At 36.6% G+C, this 19,841-nt stretch overlaps 1 protein-coding gene across 1 annotated transcript in view; it reads left to right on the top strand.

Moving 5' to 3' along the window:
- The window catches only part of PTPRQ (protein tyrosine phosphatase receptor type Q), a 217,095-nt gene that overhangs the window by 109,481 nt on the left and 87,773 nt on the right, over positions 1 to 19,841 (top strand). Inside the window, exon 26 of the mRNA XM_062202056.1 lies at positions 9,926 to 10,249. Within this exon, the coding sequence (XP_062058040.1) occupies positions 9,926 to 10,249 (324 nt within the window). The remainder of the gene's footprint in view (positions 1 to 9,925; positions 10,250 to 19,841) is intronic.

The raw sequence follows: 19,841 nt of genomic DNA, 5'->3' as shown, positions 1-19,841 counted from the left end.
TTGCTTATACTCATTTACTTGTGAATCCCTAGAAACTAGTATGTCTTTTTAATTTCTTCATCACTGTCAGTAGGTCAGTTTTGTCTCCAGAAGTTATAGGAGAGGTCCTAACAGACAATTCTGTTCTCTGATTACTTTCTTAAGAACTATTTGAGATAAACTAATTCAAATCAAGTTGTTATTTCATATTTTCATGTGATGACTTTCTATATAGACCTGTCACAACTAATGACTGTATAAATCAAGTCACCTCCATTTTTCTTTACAGTAAAAGTTACTTATTTTTTCCTTAAAGTTTTACCAAGGTATCTTAATATTCTTTTGTATTCAATAATACTAGGTGTAAAGATCAAAATTATAGCTAATTCTACAGAACTTTGGGCCCCAGAATATATATGCTTTGGGACATATGCTTAAAATTTTACCAAGTATTAGTATTTATGGGTAATTTCTTAGTTCTCTGCTCCACTTCCAATCCAGCTCTCTGCTATGGCCTGGGAAAGCCAAAGAAGATGCCCCAAATCCTTAGCCCCCTTCATCCACGTGGGAGACCTGCAGGAAGCTCCTGGCTCCTGGCTTCAGACTGGCTCAGCTCCTGCTGTTGCTGCTATTTGGGGAGTGAAGCAGTGGATGGAAGAACCTCTCTCCCTACTTCTCTCCCCCCTCCCCACCTCTGCCTCTCTGTAACTCTGCCTTTCAAATAAAATCATCATTTTAAAAGAAAGGCAGGCAAAAAAAGATTTATTTATTTATTTGAAAGGCAGAGTTATACAGAGAGAGAAGGAAGGACAGAGAAAGAGGTCTTCCATCTGCCGGTTCACTCCCCAATTCATCGCAACAGCCAGAGCTGCGCCAATCCGAAGCCAGGAGCTTCTTCCGGGTCTCCCACGTGGGTGCAGGGGCCCAAGAACTTGGACCCTCTTCTACTGCTTTCCAAGGCCATAGCAGACAGCTGGATGGGATTTGAGATGTCCCCAATGCAGGCAGCAGCTTTACCCGCTATGCCACAGTGCCGGCCCCAGGAGAAAACATTTTATCAAAAGTGTTTGAGAATTATTTCACACACCTACATTGAAAGACTTTATAAAAGAGAGCCAAGTTAAACATGTGCACTATTTACTATGTAAGGATGTTGTTGAAGACAGTGTTCATTAGATTACATGGTGTCCTCTTTTCATCATTTTCAGGAGAACTATGTCTTTGATTTCAAAACTTGAGTTGATTATTTTTTGTTCCATTACTTTGTCTTTATTTATGATCACAGAGATTTACAATCCTGATTTGCTTTTTTTATTGTTATAGCAGTCAGAGCCAAATACAACCTACATTTTTGTTTATTAACCTAATATCTGGAAGCATTCAGCTTTTTATTTCTGTTTTATCTCTACCCAGTAATCATCATATTCCACCAATATCTCTTTGCATTTTAAAGATGCATTTCTAATGATTTTTTGTATTCTATATTGTATTTCATGTATATAATATCTAACCACTTTCCATCAAATTTACCTTCCATAATAACAAGATATATTAAGGTTCAGATTTAAGGTTACACATCACCTACTAATCTCCATCAATTGTATTCTGTTGTCTGTAGAGTAAACATCATCTAAAATTCTCTCTCAAATTTCCACCAGCTCTCTCAATAAAACTACCTGATAGCCTTTCTTTTTTTTTTTCTTACTGCTCCTTGGGTTATTTTTCTTTAGTCTAGCATACCTCTCCACTCTTGACAAACGTTTTGTTGACATTTTTATCTATCCCCATGTTCATCCTACTTGAACATCTCTCTTTCACATCTCTACTGAGTCACAATTTTTTCTTCCAATTACAACTCCTAGATCTTCTCCTTCCAATGAGCTTTTCCTGCTGTTATCACAAATTTGTGGTTGAGCTGGTTGTATACAAGCTATATATAATAGTTCAGCTAATAGAATATATATTACATACATATTTCACACTATTATATATACACACACATACAAGATTTTACACATTAAGGTTCTTCTTCTTCTTCTTTTTTTTTTTTTTTTTGACAGGCAGAGTTAGACAGTGAGAGAGAGAGACAGAAAGGTCTTCCTTCCATTGGTTCACCCCCAAAATGGCTGCTATGGCTGGTGCACTGCGCCAATCTGAAGCCAGGAGCCAGGTGCTTCCTCCTGGTCTCCCATGCGGGTGCAGGGCCCAAGCACCTGGGCCATCCTTCACTGACTTCTCAGGCCACAGCAGAGAGCTGGACTGGAAGAGGAGCAACCGGGACAGAATCCGGCATCCCGACTGGGACTAGAACCCGGGGTACTGGCGCCGCAGGTGGAGGATTAGCCTAGTGAGCCGCAAGCACTGGCCTACACCTTAAGATTCTTAACCCACCCATAACATTCAGTGTGAATGTACAGTAAATAGTATTGATTTAACTCATTAGTGCTGAACTTGTATCTGCAGTTCTGAAATGTGCTTTGCACTTTTCAGGAACTTCAAATATTGTGTTGAGTTATACTGTGTTAGTGTTATCAAACTGTACTTTTGTTTGTGCTTAGATTATATATATATGTACCTAGTATTTTTAAAATGGTTGTAGATTATTTAAAATCTCCAGAAAGAGAACTATTTATTATAAGCTGGAAAAGATTATATTGACACTCTTGTAGGGCTTAAATACATAAATATAAATTTTGAGATATCTGTTTTGCTTAACAAATAGAGTGCCTGTGTTTGAAGATCAAAATAAATAGTAGTAAATAAAGTAAATAATTAAACTTGGTCTTCCAAGTTAATGTACTAAACCAGGATCAGAATCCTACCAAGAGAGGCTGCTAATATTCAGAAGTTAATACAAAACTACTTTGTATATACATTTCATATTCTAAATGGAATATACTAAATAGTCACTAAAAACTGGCATGCATTTAAAAGTGTAACAAATCTTTATAGGGATTTGCCGACCCTCATTTCAACTGTGATAAAAGTGTTTCACCAGAAAGAATAATTTATGAATAAAAAAGTAATTTACTGAATACCTTGGCAGTTAATGTTGATCGCTTCATCACAGTTCAGTCATGTTTAGAAAATCTAAGCAAGCTGTGTGATTACTCCAGGAAGCATGGAATGATGTGTTCAAATTAGTACCATCTGTGGATAGAAAAAAGTTTGAGGTTTTTAGTCATTCTTAAAGAATGGAAATCTGATTCTCCATGCTAAAATGAGTGTAATCCTTTTTGTATCTGTAATTCAATAGGGTAGTTGCCTTGAAATAGTGTAGTTCAACACACAGTTCATCAAAAGAGAAGATACTGGATATGAAAGAAGGTTACTGCTGGTCACTTATGAGTACTTCTGAGGTTGCCTTGTTGAAAAAAAGTCTATGAGTTGCATTATATATTTGGTCTCAGATCAGATTTATCATTCATCTTTCTAAATGAATTTGACTGAAAAATGTGGATTATGTTTTATACCACATGAAAAAAATCAAAGGACTGTTTCTATGAACCATAATTTATTCATTAGTCAACAAACAGTGAGTACCCATTACAGAGCCTGTTACATGAGAAGCAACTGAAATTATTGTTACATTTCCCATGGCCAGGTTAAGAACAACTATAGCCTAGATCCTGTTTCTTTGTCAAGTTACAATGCTTATCTTTTTAAACATTTTCTTCCCTGAGAAACTTATTTGGAAAATATCAGAGTCTGTGATTCAGCTGAAGAATATTCTGATGCTACAAAATTTGTCATTAAAGTCTTTCCTAAAATCTGAACATTGGTGGAAAAAATGTTGGTCAGAGTCATGGACATCTAATCATTGTTTGGATGGGAAGTGGGAAGGGAAGACTCCTCTACCTTCTTTAGTACACTTGCTTAGGAATGTGTCCCTTGTTCCTCCCACCTCTAACAGCTTAGCAACTCCTATAGAAAGAATTTATTTTGTTTACCCAGAAACCTTTTATTTAAGGTAGCACACTTCATTTTATAGATACAACTTTAGGTACATTGTGCTTCTTCACACTGTACCCATCCTCCCACCCTTCTTCCTCCTCCCTATCCTATTCCCATTCTTATTTTTTAGTAAGATCTGTTTCCATTGACTTTGTACACTTAAGATTAACTCTGTACTAAGTAAAGAGTTCAACGTGGGAAGAATGGTTGGTGGAGGAACCCAAAGAAAAGGAAGTATCTGGAACACACTGCCTGGTTCCCAAGAAAATAGTGCAGAGTGTAGGATTTTAATGAAAGCAAAAAGCAGTATAAAACTTCCCAAATATCTCCACTGCAATTTGAATGAAACTAAAAGTCTTGAATTAGGTCTGGAAGACTCAAAATTATGTCATTCTGGTCTTCATCTCCACTTTTCTCTATTTTGATATATCACCTTATCAACCCAGGAGTGTTACTATGTGCCTTGCTCTCTTTTCTCTCGGGGTTTTAACATACCCTGATGTTTTCCATCCAGAAAGCTACTTGTTATTCTTCCGATCGGTGATGAAAGTATCCAGTATAAGGAAAGCATTTACTCACCATCTTTCCAAATCAAGTCTCCTGCTGTACACTCTGATCCTTTGCTGATACGTTCCAAAAATATTTCCTACATGACTATTTTATTCTAAGTATTAGCATAGACTCTGGAAGATAGAACCTAAATCTAGATTGATGTTTTTATATGTACATAACCTAAAGATTCATATTTTGCTATGTTTGTAATATTTTGAATTTATTTTTAAAAGACTAATATGCTATAATTTTAATTATCTATGATTACTTTCAAGTTTACTGTATATGAATGAAATTGATATCTTGGGGCTGGCACTGTGGCATAGCAGGTTAAGCTAAAGCCTGCAGCACCAGGAACCCATATTGGCATCGGTTCAAGTCCTGGCTCCTCCACTTCCAATCTGACTCCCTGCTAATGCACTTGGGAAAGCAGTGGAGGATGACCTAAGTCCTTGGGCTTCTGCACTTAAATGGGAGACCTTGAAGAAGCTTCTGGTTTTGGCCTGGCCCAGCGCTGGCCATTGCAGCCATTTCAGGGGTGAACCAGTGGATGGAAGATTCTCTCTGTCTCTCTCTCTCGCTCTCTCTCTCTCTCTCTCTCTGTGTGTGTGTGTCTTTATTTCTCTATAAACCTGCCTTTCAAATAAATAAATCTTTAAAAAAAGAGAGAGAAACCAATATCTTTTCATTTTGTTATTGTTTGTAGCTCTTGCCTATATTCCTACTGCTTTTACCTGCAGAACCAGTGGTGCATTAAGCCTTTGAATATAATGTAAATTAAAAGCATACTATCTCAAAAACAATTTTATTTGAAAGGCAGAGAGATGCAGAGATACACAGAGAGAGACAGAGACAATGACAAAAACAGACAGTCAGAAATCTGTCTGGTGATTCATTCTCCAAATACAACAGCCAGGGCAGACCAGACCAAAGCCAGGATACCAGAATTCAGTGTGTGTCTCCCATGTGGTTGGCATGGACTCACACACTTGAGTCATCATCTGTTGTCTCCCAATGGGTGCATTTGCAGGAAGCTGGATCAGAATGGATGATTCACAATGCAAAGAAGGCACTCCAGTGTGGGATGGTGGTCTATTAAGAGACGACTGCTGCCTTAAATGCCTCCCCAGTAGATTTCTAATTTTGATTGGGAGACAAAAGCAAAATATTTCTAGATCTTTGGCATAAGATGTTGTAGTGAAGTGGAAATGAACCTCGATTTTGCCTGTTTAGGTTGCTTTTCAGTGCAGAGCTAAGATCTACAGGAAAGTAGACATCAGTTCAACATAATGAATATTGTACAAATAGAGCTACCTGAAAAAAATTTAAAGAGTTTCAAGTTTTAGTTTTCCTTTGCGTTATATGCTTAAGCAGAGGCTTTGTAATGAGTGACTGGTAATTTTACAGAGGAAAGTCTATAAATCATCACAAACTTGTTGGCTTATGACAAAGTCTTTTATTAGCTCATAGATCAATAGGTCAGAAATCCAGGCATGCTAAATCATCTCACAAGCTAAAATCAAGTTGTCAATCAACTACATGTCCTTGTGGAATTCAGTGTCTTCCAAGCTTACATCACTGTAACAGAACTTAGTTCCTGCAATTGTAGCTAGACCTGAGACCCCTCATTTCCTGATTGACTCTTACCCACAAGCTGCTAGTATACATTATTTATTAAGAGGTCCTCTTCAAAGCCAAAAATCGGGAAACTAGTACATTGATCCATCTCTTGCTTCCAACCTCTTACTTCCCCTTCTGTAATCAGTCGAAGAAAAATTCTGCTTTTAAGACTCTTGTTATAAAATCAACTGGATATAAATTTTAATGTAAACTGATTTGTAGTAATTATGGCAACAAAACTCCTTCCCATTTGTACACAGGTGAGTATTTGATTAAATAACCAACAATCGTGTGAACATAGGACTGGGAATGGTAGAGGTTACCTACAGACACACAGATAAAGAAAAGCAGAACTTGAGAATCTCTGAGCTTCAGATTCTGAGATTCTATGATTTTTCTCATGTTTTTCCTTATGGATTCAACCTCCCAAATCTAAAAAAATAACTTACTTCCTATTGCTACCAACTTATTTCTTTTTCCCTGGAAAAATCCATGAATTTTAGTGGTCTATGGATTTTTCCTGTTGTGTGATAACTAGACCGTACTTGATAAACTGTACTCCTGAACATCGCATTCTGATACCTTTGATAGCTCTCCATTGTCTAAAAAGCTATCTACACGCTCCTCTGATGCCTAAGGCCCTCAGGGAATTATTCAGCCTCTCTGTTACTGCCAACATGGATTATATGCTACAAACCTAGCTCATATCATTCCCTCTTCTTGGCTCTCTCTATTGCAGATAATGACATTCCATCTCATATGCCATGATTCCTCTGAAAATCTTTCATGAACCCCAAGTCACTCATAGCTCTATGCTTTAGGTTGGACTACTTGGAAACTACATCTTTTTTTTTTTTTTTTCTGAGTTCAAATTTAGTGACCAAGGAACTTGAATAAGTTATAGATATTCTACTTTTTAATCAGGTCTATGACTTCTTCTATAAATGTAAAATAAATTTTCTTAAAAAATAATGTTTTCTGTAACTGCTTTTGTTCATGAAAGAGGAAGATGAAAGAGGGTGTTGTAAATAGTATACTAAGTGTTTTATTTGTAAAGTTCAATTAGATATAGTGAGATTTGATGATGAGAGTACTTGAAAACGGTAATTGAATTAAATATTACTTGAAGTTATTAAATTTAAGTTGTTTTCGTTACATTAGACTTTCTCTCCACTTTCAGTTTTGGGCAAATGTGAAGATCACCAAGAAGTTCATGAAAAATAAGTATTATGAAATTGTGCATTAATTTCAAAACTTTTCTACACTAAAATTAAGTTCTTTTAATTCCATTTTTCTGTGGATGTTTTAGAAGTAACTGACATATAAGCTAAAACTTCGGCCATTCTGTAAACTTTTGAGAGGAAATCCAGATTTTCAACTCAAGTCCTGAACTCTGTCTACTAGACTCTAGGCTCAAGCATTCATTTACCATTTGGTGCCTGCTGTTGTGTGCTGAGAGGCAGTTTCAAAGTTAACCTCCTCAAAATAAATGCTTACTCTTTCTCCCTCCAGAGGTATCAGTGACCTCACATCTCCATTCCCTTCATCCCCAGACTTCAGGCCTTTCCTTTACTCCTCCTTGTCACACCTCACGTGTCACGCATCAGCAAATCCTTCCAACTCGCCTTCAGAGTATATTCAGGATCTGAATGCCTCTGGTTACTTCTGCTGTATCTTGGGCCGGTTCACCATGATTCTGGCACTCACTGACATTACCATAATCTATTAGTCAGCCTCCTGGTTTCCATCTTTGTCTCCCCTCAGTCTATTCTGAACATAGCCTGCATGATTCAGTGAAAGCATACATTAGAAGGTGTCACTGCCCTGCAAAGGTGAAAGCCGTAGCAATTTCCTGTCATTTTGTACACGATTGGCCTTTAGTGTCTTTTCTTAGACCACAGCTCCTGTGAGTCTTGCTGGCCTCCTTGTTATTCCTCAAACATATCGGGTATGCTTCCAACTTAGGGTCTTTAGGCATGTATTTTCCATGTATTTTAGTCTGAATTTTCTTCCTTGAAATATTCATGTGGCTATCACCCCACCTTCATGAGTAACTTGACTTTTTTTGTTGTTCTATTGCTTTCTTAAAAAAAGATTTATTTATATATTTATCTTTAATTTATTTAAAAGGCAGAGTGACAGGAGAAAATGGGAGAGATTGAGAAAGATCTACTAGTTCACTTCCCAAATAGGGCTGGGCAGGCCAGAGCCAGGAGCCTAGGACTCCATCTGGGCCATCATCCGCTACCTTCCCAGATGCATTAGCAGAGCGCTGGATTGGAAGCAGGACAGACGGGATTTGAACTGGCTCTCTGATAGGGGATGCCAGTGTTGCCAGTGATGCTTAACCAGCTGCGCCACAGTGTCAGCCCCTGGAACTCTGTGTCTTCCTATAGTAAAGCCTTCACTGCCACTCAATTTAAAATTTAAGTATCCCTGAAATACTCTCTCCTTCTTCCCTGCTTTATTTTTTTCATAACATTGAATATCATCCAAAATACTTTATATAGCATTTATATTTTTATTGCATGTATTCTTCCTTAATTTCACAAGGGCAGAGATTTTTGTCTGTTTTGCTTGTGTATATCCCTCACCTACAATAGCACCTCATATAGGAGGTGCTCACCAGATGTTTACTTCATGTGTGTGTTGTTTCAGTGGATTACATACTTTTCATTTGCCATTTTTTGAAATCTCCTTTCTTAGCAAAGCATTTAAAATATATAAGAAAAAGTATAGTTGGAGAACATTCCAAAACCACTTAATTCATTGTTCTTTCCTATTTCTTTTTTTAAAATTTTTAATTTATTTTTAAAGATTTATTTATTTATTTGAAAGGCAGAGATAGAGGCAGAGGCAGAGAGAGAGGTCTTCCATCTACTGGTTCGCTCCCCAAGTGGCCTCAATGGCTGGAGCTGTGCTGATCTGAACCAGGCGCTTCTTCCAGGTCTCTCACTTTAGCTATCCTCCACTGCTTTCCCAGGCCATAGCAGAGGCTGGATCAGAAGTGGAGCAGCTGGAACTCAAACCAGCACCTATATAGGATGCTAGCACTGCAGGTGGCTGCTTTACCCGCTATGCCATGATACCAGCCCCTGTTCTTTCCTGTTTATAACCATAACATTTCATGTGTTTAATAAGTGAACATGAATTTTATTTTATCTTGAATCTCTAATGCCAGGCTCAAAGCAAGCAAATGCTTAGTGTAAAATCTAATAAGGAACTCCAAGTAGGACCATTAGATTGTAGGTGATATATAGATACCTTAACTGTGTATTAATATCAGTGTTCTAGAGAAGATTTTGTTCACTTTAAATATTAACAAGATGAAATCAACTGTGTAAATTAATTTATTCAGTAATATTTAAAGTTGTTTTATAATCAACACTTACTACATGTGAGAGGTGCTTATGACTGTGTCTCTCTAGACATTAAATTTAAAAAATCTCATGAGAACTGAATATTGGAATTCAGAGCATACCAGGGAAGTACTTAGGGTGATAAGAGCGTGACATTTTCTTCTGTAGCAGTAAATTTTTGCTCCATATAAAGCCACAGTATTTTTATATAAGTCATGTATATTAGGATTTGGAAACAGGAATTTTAAAACATATAGTTTTATGCCTTACCTTATGAAATAGTCTGTGAAATACCAGCTTGGGCTTTTGCTCATTTAGTGTAAGGACATTAATTTAAGTGCTGTAAAAACTGGATAGTTCAACATTAGGTGCATCTTAATAGAATAAGGTATCACTTCTTTCTTCTGCTTATAAAATATTTTATAATTCCTATTGATTTTAATTTTTCCATTTATTTTTAGTTCCCAGTGTTCCCACAAATATTACTTTTTCTAATGTTCAGTCAACAAGTGCAACATTGACATGGATAAGACCTGAAACTATCCTTGGATACTTCCAAAATTACAAGATCACCACTCAACTTCGTGCTCAAAAATGCAGAGAATGGGAATCTGAAGAATGTGTTGAATATCAAAAAATCCAATACCTCTATGAAGCTAACCTAACAGAAGACACAGTATATGGATTAAAGAAATTTCGGTGGTATAGATTCCAAGTGGCTGCCAGCACCAATGCTGGCTACGGCAATGCATCAAACTGGATTTCTGCACAGACCCTGCCTGGCCGTAAGTACTTTCCTGACAGGTACATACTGATTTCTGTTATAGTCTATGTTTATATACAAATGGGTTCTACTTAATCCAGTTGTGTCTAAAATCATTGAACTTAAAGCTCACAGTACATAAAACTAACATTTGCAACAACATGTTTACTTTTAACTAAATTGAAATCCAATGGAGAATTCAATGTCAGTCTTTATTAAGGCTTTTCCCAAACTCCCAGAATTGTGCCAAGGTCCCAGATTCTTAACTGCTGCAAATTACTGTGCTAAGCCTCTCGGTAGTCTCCCTGTAGGATGTACTGATTGACATCTAGTGCCCTTGATCCATGCCTGCATTTCCCCTTCCTCTCTGGAAGCTCTGTATTGCTTTTATTTGGGGCTTTACAATCTTTTTAGTTGCTTGAGGCTTACACACAATAACACTGTTGGATCTGCATGCAAACAGATTTTCAACTGGTGCTTTTTTTTAAAGATTTTGTTTATTTGAGAGGTAGAATAACACAGAGAACAAGAGAGAGAGAGACAGAGAAAGCTCTTCCATCTGCTGGTTCACTGCCTGAATGGCCTCAACAGCCAGAGCTGGGCCAGTCTGGAGCCAGGAACCAGGAATGTCTTCAGGGTCTCCCACACGGGTGCAAGGGCCCAAGCACTTGGGCCATCTTCCACTGCTTTCCCAGGCCATCAGCAGAGAGCTGGATCGGAAGTGGAGCAGCCAGGACTCGAACCAGCGCCCATATGGGATGTCGGCGCCTCAGACAGGGGCTTAGCCTACTGTGTCACGGTGCCAGCTCTCAACTTGTGCTTTACATCCATCCAAAAATCTGAGCCAAAGAAATACTAAGTGTCCAACTCTCACATTAAGTTTGGGAGAGTAAAAGAAAGTCCATAGTAGAATCACAAAATTATTCTGCCATCTACATAATCTTGCAGAACTTTTACAGTCAGGAAAAAGCTCTCAAATGCTTTTCCTAAAAATCACTCAACATGTAGGTAAAAACTGTTTTGCCACTTAACTTTTTTATCTCAAAGCTGATTACCCTGCTTGTTTAGATAAGAACATCACTAACCATAATTAAGCAAATACATTTCTATTATTTATCCTGAAACCCATCTACATGGAATCAGGATAAATTCCATGCAGGCTAAATAAATTTTAAGCTAAGTCCTGCAAGCCAGAGCTCTGAGAAATGTCCACATTTCACTGAATGATATTCCTGCTTCAGCCCAGCAAATTACAGTTCTGCTGGGTCACCCATCCCTTGTCAATCCTCCAACTATGGATTTTGTGTTACTATCCTCCCGTCTTGATTAGGGGATTCCTTCCATGTTCAAATCAAAAATTAAAAACTTTTGGTATATATTAATAAAATAATACATAGACACACATTCACACTTTTAGTAGCAAAAAGATACTGTATTAGGCCTTTATATATATATGGTAAAATAAACTGATCATAAGGCTGTATTTTCTAGGAGACTAAATGTATCGCTTGCTAAAATTCCCCAAAGTTCCTGGCAACCTACTATGCCACAACACTAGTCCCTTGTTGTTTTCTTAATTTTGCCAGTGATTCATGTCAACCACATCATCCAAGCAGCCCCTCCATTTGCATGTTCTTATGTAAGACCAACCCTTTTTCACCTGCTACCACTGTCTAGCCTACCAGACCTCCTGAGAATTTCAAGCTGATCTTTTTCAACCCATAGCAAATGGTGTCACTCGTGTTTATAGCTCTTCAATCTGTTTTTATTGCTTTTAGAATAAAATTAAAATTTCTTAACATGGCTGGCAAACCCACATGACCTCTTTTCTGATACTGAATATCATTTATAACAGAGTCCTCCCCTACCATTACCTTCCATACACATTAGACTTTTTTTTTTTTGTAGTTGCTAGAAGATGATAAACTCTTAGAACTTGAGCCTTTGTACTCTGTTCCTTTTGGGTGGAGTATTCTTTCTCCTTCTTTGCATGAGTAAAATATCTTTATGGAAATCTCTACTTATATGATCACTGTTCAGAAAAAATTGCCCTAACCACTCAATCTATAATGCAGTAGTTTCCTAAACATCACTTTATCATTGACTGATCTTTTTTGGTTTTGTTAATTTTTTTAAAGATTTATTTATTTATTTGAAAGAATTACACAGAGAGAGGAGAAGCAGAGAGACAGAGAGAGAGGTCTTCCATCCGATGGTTCACTCCCCAAATGGCTGCAACGGCTGGAACTGCACTGAAGAAGCCAGGAGCTTCTTCCGGGTCTCCCACGCAGGTGCAGGGACCCAAGAACTTGGGCCATCTTCTTACTGCTTTCCCAGGCCATAGCAGAGAGTGGGATCGGAAGAGGAGCAACGAGGTCTCAAACCGGCGCCCATATGGGATGCTGGCACTTTAGGCCAGGGCGATAACCCACTGCCCACAGCGCCAGCCCCAGTTTTATTTATTTTTAGAGGGTTCTTACATCATTGTTATTTCTTTATTACTCAGATAGTACCAACAGATACTCCACAAATACTTAATGATTGAGTAAAACTTGATAGAATAAACTAGTATGTAAGGAAGGAGGAATTTTTTTTTATTGCAGACAATGGTCAGGATAAGCATGCAATATCATAAACAAGCATAAAGTAATATGGAAAAGAAAAATTCAATTTTAGATTAATCATTGTGTATGATTAATTTCAGTCTGCTTATTTTGCCTGAAGCAAGTATTTTCTAATTAACTAGAAAACAGAAGTTGGAGCAGAGATTAGAACATGGCTAAAAATAGAGGTTTTAGTTGTTTTAATCAATATAAGAAAAAAATCACAAATGCAGATTTGATAGAAAAATGAGACATCTGAATGAACAAATGTTAAAGTCTCAGGGGTAACTACAAGTTACTTAAAGGAGTGAGGCAGGTACCGTAATGAATGAAGCTGATTGATATAAGGCAATCACCGTAGTCACAGCCATGGCAGAATAAAAGCAAATGTGCTGTGCAAAGGGAGAGCCATTACTTACATCTGCTTGATTATTGTCCGACAGACAGCCCAGACTATTAGGTCTTCTGATATTTTTAGAGACACAGAAATTTTGATTGTTTTTTAGATGTGGAAATACTTTCTTGCTTGCAACTAATTTTTGTTGACAAAAGAACATTTAGTTGGGCAAGCCAAACATATCAGTAGTCCAGGTCTGGCCTGTGAACAGCTGATTTGTAACCTTTGATCAGAATATTCTTGTGCCTATGATTCTGCTGCCACTAAGGAGTCACATGTTACTCCTCATGAACAGCTTGCTTAGGGAGCACCTGCTTCTATCTACTACACTGAGCCAGGAAGTGGACCTTCTGTATGCACCATTTCTTGCAAGTACACTTAACACTATTATAGATGATGTTTAATTAGCATAAAACAACATATAACATGATCAGTTCAAAAGCTGGTAAATGGAACTAGAAAGTTGAATTTTTAAATAATCCCACAGTCTCCAGCCTTTCCACTTAAATGTCATTCCTTCTACCTTATTTCATCTACTTCCTGCCCCATTTTACGGTCTATGATCATATTTTATTTCCTGGGGACACATGGAAAGTTGACTTTATACCACTGTGATTAGGAAAGAAAGATGAAAAGATTCATATGCTTCAACATTGTGAAAACCAACATATTATTTTCTTGGTATTTCACATATTATTTTCTTGAAATTCCCAAAATTCATAGCTTTTCAACTGAGTAGTCATATGTTAGTGAACATAATAAGCTACTTTAATTTTTCAATTATGACTATAAGTTGATTACTTTTATTTTATTCTCAGGAATGGAGCAATATTTTGCTTCCAATGGATGAAGGGACAGTTTTCTAATGATAAATATATGTGCATTTCAAAAAAAACTCACAAGTGTACGGTTAAGAAAAGTTTTCAGTATTACATTAAACCAAGGCGAGATCATCTGATATTGCATTTGATAAGGACAAAAAGATAGTACATTTATTACTGCAATATAATTTATGTGGTACAATAGCAAATAGTATAAGAAAAAAAGGAGTTAGAATAGTCAAGCAACAAAATCTAGCACAACAATAATATTTTTAATAGTAACAGTAGACCATACATAGATAATGATTCTGCATACCAAAAAAAAAATCACATTTTACAAGCATAAAAGTTAACCAGGATGAAGGAAATCATTCAGTTTTGTATTATCTATCATTGACTCAAAAAACTAGTATGTTGTTTCATGATGTGACAGAGGGAAAAGCAAATTAACCATTTCTCTAAATTAAAGATCAAACAGCAATATAAAATCATACAAAGTAACCATTTTAGATAAGAATGAATTTTGTTCTAACTTCAAGATGTACCCTAACAGTTATTAATATAACATGCTATCAAAACCAGGAGTATCTTGATATTTAGGAATTGATAATTAACTTGGAATTAAATTGTTCAAAATTTGAATAACTCAAAAACCCACCCAGTATGAGTAATAAAAAATCCAAAAGTTTCCTAGTGGAAAATAGCATAAGAAAATGCAGCAAAATTGAAGACCAGGGAACAAAGTCAGAACGCAAGCTGAGAATTAAATTGGATTACTCTGAGTCTACAATTGTAAAATAGAGTGAATAAAGGAAACAATTCTCAGCCAACTCAAAGTAACTTTTCTTTTTCCCATGCACCCTGATCTAGATAACCAAAGCCAAACTTCGTTTCTCCATAAATTATCTGTCTAATCGCCATAACTCTTCATGCTGAGTGGCTCTAGATACAAAGCACAAAAAATTGCAGAAAGCAGAAAAGTTTAATGTGAAACTCTAAAGTCTTGCAAATTATTTTATTTTCCCTTATTTTTCTGCTTTTCCTTATACTCAAAACTAAATTGAACTCTGTAATGTGGAGTGAATGTAAAACAGGAAATTGTTATGTATCTATGGAGCACACAATAGGTAATTAAGATGCTATGGAAATGGGCAACTTTAAAGGAGTGTGGGTGTGAAATTAGTATGGAACGCAATGGAACTCTTGTAATGTGCATCTCTTATGGACCACCAAGACTGGAAGACAGCAAGAAAGGAAAATTCCTGAGTAACACTTAGGTTGTGAAAACCACAGGATACCATACTCATGAGGAATTTTAACTACCCAAACATCTGTTAGGTTAAAAAAATTCAGCAAAACATGCCTCATCAAAGAAGTTTCCAAGGAATGCAAGTTTATAATCTAAAAAGAAGAGAAAGCAAATAGAGAACTATACCTTAATGTTCTTTAAAATAAGAATTGTTAAGGTTCTAACATATATTCAATTCTTTCCCTTATTCTAAACTGTGCAATGCACTTCTAATGTAATATCATAGCAACAGAGATAGAAGTCATCCTTCCTATATCAAAACAAATTATATAATGGTAAGCTGTGATATAAGACATCAATAAATAGGAAGATATAATCCAAGACATAGAAAAGCCCATTTGGTAGCAGTGCATTTGTAAATCAGCATTCTCCTGCTGCCACTGAAGAAAATAAATGTAATTTGTTCTTGACAGCATGGCAGACTTCTGTGAAATTAGTTAAATGCTGTGGGAAGTACTCAAAATGAGTAGCATGAGACTCTCATATGTCTAATTCAAGACCAAATCTCTCTGCTCTAGACTGTATTGAAGTTTTTGGGATGACCATTTTGGTTTCCATAGACATCTACACTCCATGATAGCACTGCTCCTGCCCCACTGCCCACGTTTTCTCCCCTTGGGAAGCCCTGTTTCAGTGTGTTGCACCACTGTTAATCTAGCTGTTGAAACCTGCTATTTAGGAATCATTCTTAACTTCTTTTTAACCACTCTCATGGTTTACAAGTCAATACCCAAGGACCATTGAATTTACTCTCTAAACACCCCTTGCATTTGTTTCTTTTCTTTAGTAAGGGTGTCTAAATCAAAAATGCTAATATATACCTAATAGATTATTATAAAAGATACTGAAATGCCCTTTCTCTACCCAATTTCTTTTTTAAATAAAATATTTATTTGAAAGGCAGAGAGAGAGAGATATCAATCTTCCATCTACTGGTTTACTCCCCAAATAGCTACAACCAGGGCTGGGCCAGGCTGAATCCAGGAGTCAGAAGCTCCATCAGATCTCCCTAGCAGAGAGATCCCCTGGCAGGGACCATAGCACTTGAACCATCTTCCACTGCTTTCCCTGGCACATTAGCTGGGAGCTGGATTTGAAGCAGAGCTGCTAGGACTCCAACCACCATTCCAATTTAGGATGCCAGCATCGCAGGTGGCAGCTTATCCTACTAGGCCACAGTGCTGGCTTCTGTCCATTTTCCAGCCTTCCTCTAAACTCAGCTTTTGAATGCATTTTGCTGATCATGTCATTTCTGTGCTGTAAATCTTTCATAGTTTTCTCTTTGATGTAAAAGATGTCATTATTAGTAAACTGTACAACAGGTCATTAATGCTTCGGTTTATATTCCCCACACATGCATTCCTCTTCTTTATGCTCCAGGTTCTTTGCTATTCTTTCTTAATTCCCTTTACACTCCCCTGACCTGGCTTTTTGGAGACCAGCTACTATTTCTTTATGTATTACATTAAGTATCTAATTTGCAAAGCCTCCCAGAATTCACTTTCTCCACCTGTATCTCCCAAAACTTGTGTCTGAATTATTACATCTGCAGGTGACCATGTCATGTATGTTTCTACCTTCTGTGGCCACACATCATCTAAGACTCATTTTAAATATGGAAGAAAGGCACTTGACTTTCATACAGAAATATTTAATACAGAAGTTGTCCATATTTCAAAGTGTTTTATATTAATTTTCTCCAATGTTTTTGCCTAAAGCTTTTTTGTCTTCCAAAACCTTGCATGATTATGGCCAAAATATAAATTCTCTTGGTCAGTAACTGTCCATATTTGGTATATGCAGCTTTTATTTCACAAAACAATCTATTTTATATTGCTGATCATTATATGACTTTCTTTTCCATTAATATAAGAAATATTCATTTCTTCAAATATGGAAGAATTTTAAAACAATAATTTTAAAACAATTACAGACAACAAAAATAAATGCCTATTTTGGAATGGATTAAAGCATCAAAAATATTTAGGTGATTAGTTGAAATAAGGATCTGTTAACAAATGATAGTGAAGCAGAATAATAATAGCTTGATGGCCTATGAAGTAAGTAGAGGAAAAATAATGTTTAAAATTTGAGTGCTATGTATGATTACAAACAAAAGATGTTTGTGTGAAATCATAATTTAAAGGAAATAATAAACACAATAATTAAAGTAGTAAGTATTCAATCATATACTTAATGTCAAAAGAGGTTTTGAAAATTAATCAAGCTGCTTTTTTAGAACTTAAAACATTCTTTTCTTTTTTAAGATTTGTCTGTTTATTTGAAAGGCAGAGGTACAGAGAGGTAGAAGCAGAGAGAGAGAAAGAGGTCTTCTATCCACAGATTCACTCCCCAGATGGCCACAATGGCCAGAGCTGGGCCAATCCAAAGCCTTCTTCCAGATCTCCCATGCGGGTGCAGGGGCCCAAAGACTTGGGTCATCTTCTGCTGCTTTCCCAGGCCACAGCAGAGAGCTGGAAGGGAATTGAAGCAGCTGAGACTTGAACCAATGCCCATATGGGACGCTGACACTGCAGGCGGTGGCCTTACCTGCTATGCCACAGCACAGTCCCAAAGCATTCATTTTTGCAATCACACTTATATAAGCATGTAGAATACATTTTTTGCAAAATACTAAAGATAAAGAAAGGATATTATAAGGGTTATTAGTGCTTTTTTTAAAAAAATCATCAGTATTTTAGAAAACTTAGTTTTTAAGAAAAAAAGGGCAGAGGGAATATTGTCCCTGTCTACAACTCAACTCCATTTTATGTTTTTCAAATTCAAATTAATTATTCTACTTTCCTATCTCAAAATTCAACTTTCATGTTGAACTGAATTTATGTTTACTCTTCTGAGAACCTTCTTTCTCTTAAAATGTGAAGTATGAATTTTGTTCTTTAACATCAGTTAAGTTTCTGCCTGATCATCAGGCTGTAGATCAGTGAAAATTCAGCTGTTTCTTCTGCATTTACTAAGGAATTTGGGAGAGCCCTGATTTGACTACAGAGAGCTCCAGATGCTAAAAGGATCCTAATGTTGCAATGTCTAATGCCTTGGACTCTTTCTGGTCAGGTCTAGTCACTGAATTGAGAGCCTTAGACTGTGTAGGTTAATAATGATATCAGTAAATTAAGCTATAATAAACATGGGGTACATATAACTTTAATATGCTGATTTTATTTCAGTAGTAGGATGGCTGGGTCATATGGTAGATCTATTTTCAGATTTCTGAAGAATCTCCATACTGTCTTCCTTAATGGTTGTACTAGTTAACATTCACACCAACAGTGGATTAGGGTACCTTTTTCCCCACATCCTTGTCAGCATTTATTATTTCTTGATTTTTGAATGATAGTAATTCTAATTGGAATGAGGTGAAACCTCATTTTGACTTTTTAGTTGCATTTCCCTGTTGGCTAGTGATCCTGAGTATTTTTTCATATCTGATGTCCTTCTGAGTTTCATCCTTTGAAAAATGCTTGTTCATGTCCTTTGCCCATTTCTTAACTGGATGGCTTGTTTTGTTTTCGTTGAGTTTTGTGAGTTCTTTATAGATCCTAGATATTAATCTTTTATCAGTTTCATAGTTTGCAAATATCTTGTAAAATATCATTAAGTATTCTCACCAGTGGGATAAATTCTATATACTTGAAAATTCTATATACTTCTATATACCAGTCCTGAAATTCTATATACTTGAAAATCATTGGCACTTTCACATGTGTCTATTTGCTTTCATTGTAAACATCCTTATAAGTGCAGTCTGTCTCATTGCTCTTTTTATTTGTACTTTTTCATGTACAATTTATTCCTTTTTCTTATAGCAATATTCTTCATATTTTATGTGCTTATTTCTGACTTGTAGGTATGTGATGTAAAGTTGATTCTCCAAATATTTTCCCAGTATTCAATTGGAGTATTTATTTTCTTGTTGTTGAGCTTTATAAGTTCTTGCTAAATTTTGCACTTAAATCCTGTAGGTATGCATTTGAAAATAAATATCTTTCAGTATGGAGCTTATCTTTCATTCTTTTAACAGTGTCTTGAACAGTAACTTTTTAAAAAAGATTTATTGATTGATTTGAGCGACAGGGTAGCAGAGAGAAAGGACAAGGCAGACAGAGAGACACAAAGAGAGGGAGTGAGGAGGGAGGGAGAACAAGAGAGAGACAGAGACAGAGAGGCCGAGAGAAAAGGGAAGAAAGAGTGATAGATCATCCATCCACCAGTTGACTTGCTGGGTGGCCACAGTGGCCAGGTCTGGATCAGGCCAGAGCCAGGATCCAGGAGCACTGTCCTGGTCTCCACATGAGTGATGGGGACCCATGTGTTTGGAACATCTTCTGCTGCCCTTCTAAGCATGTTAGTGGTAAGCTGAATCAGAACCACAGTAGCTCATATTCAACTTTGCATGGATATGAGATGCAATTTAACCACTGCACCACAATGCTGACTCTTACAGTAGACATTTTTAATTTAAC

Source organism: Lepus europaeus, chromosome 10, assembly GCF_033115175.1.
Source record: "Lepus europaeus isolate LE1 chromosome 10, mLepTim1.pri, whole genome shotgun sequence".
In the NCBI taxonomy this organism is placed as follows: Eukaryota; Metazoa; Chordata; class Mammalia; order Lagomorpha; family Leporidae; genus Lepus; species Lepus europaeus.
This window is presented reverse-complemented; position numbering and strand designations above follow the sequence as displayed.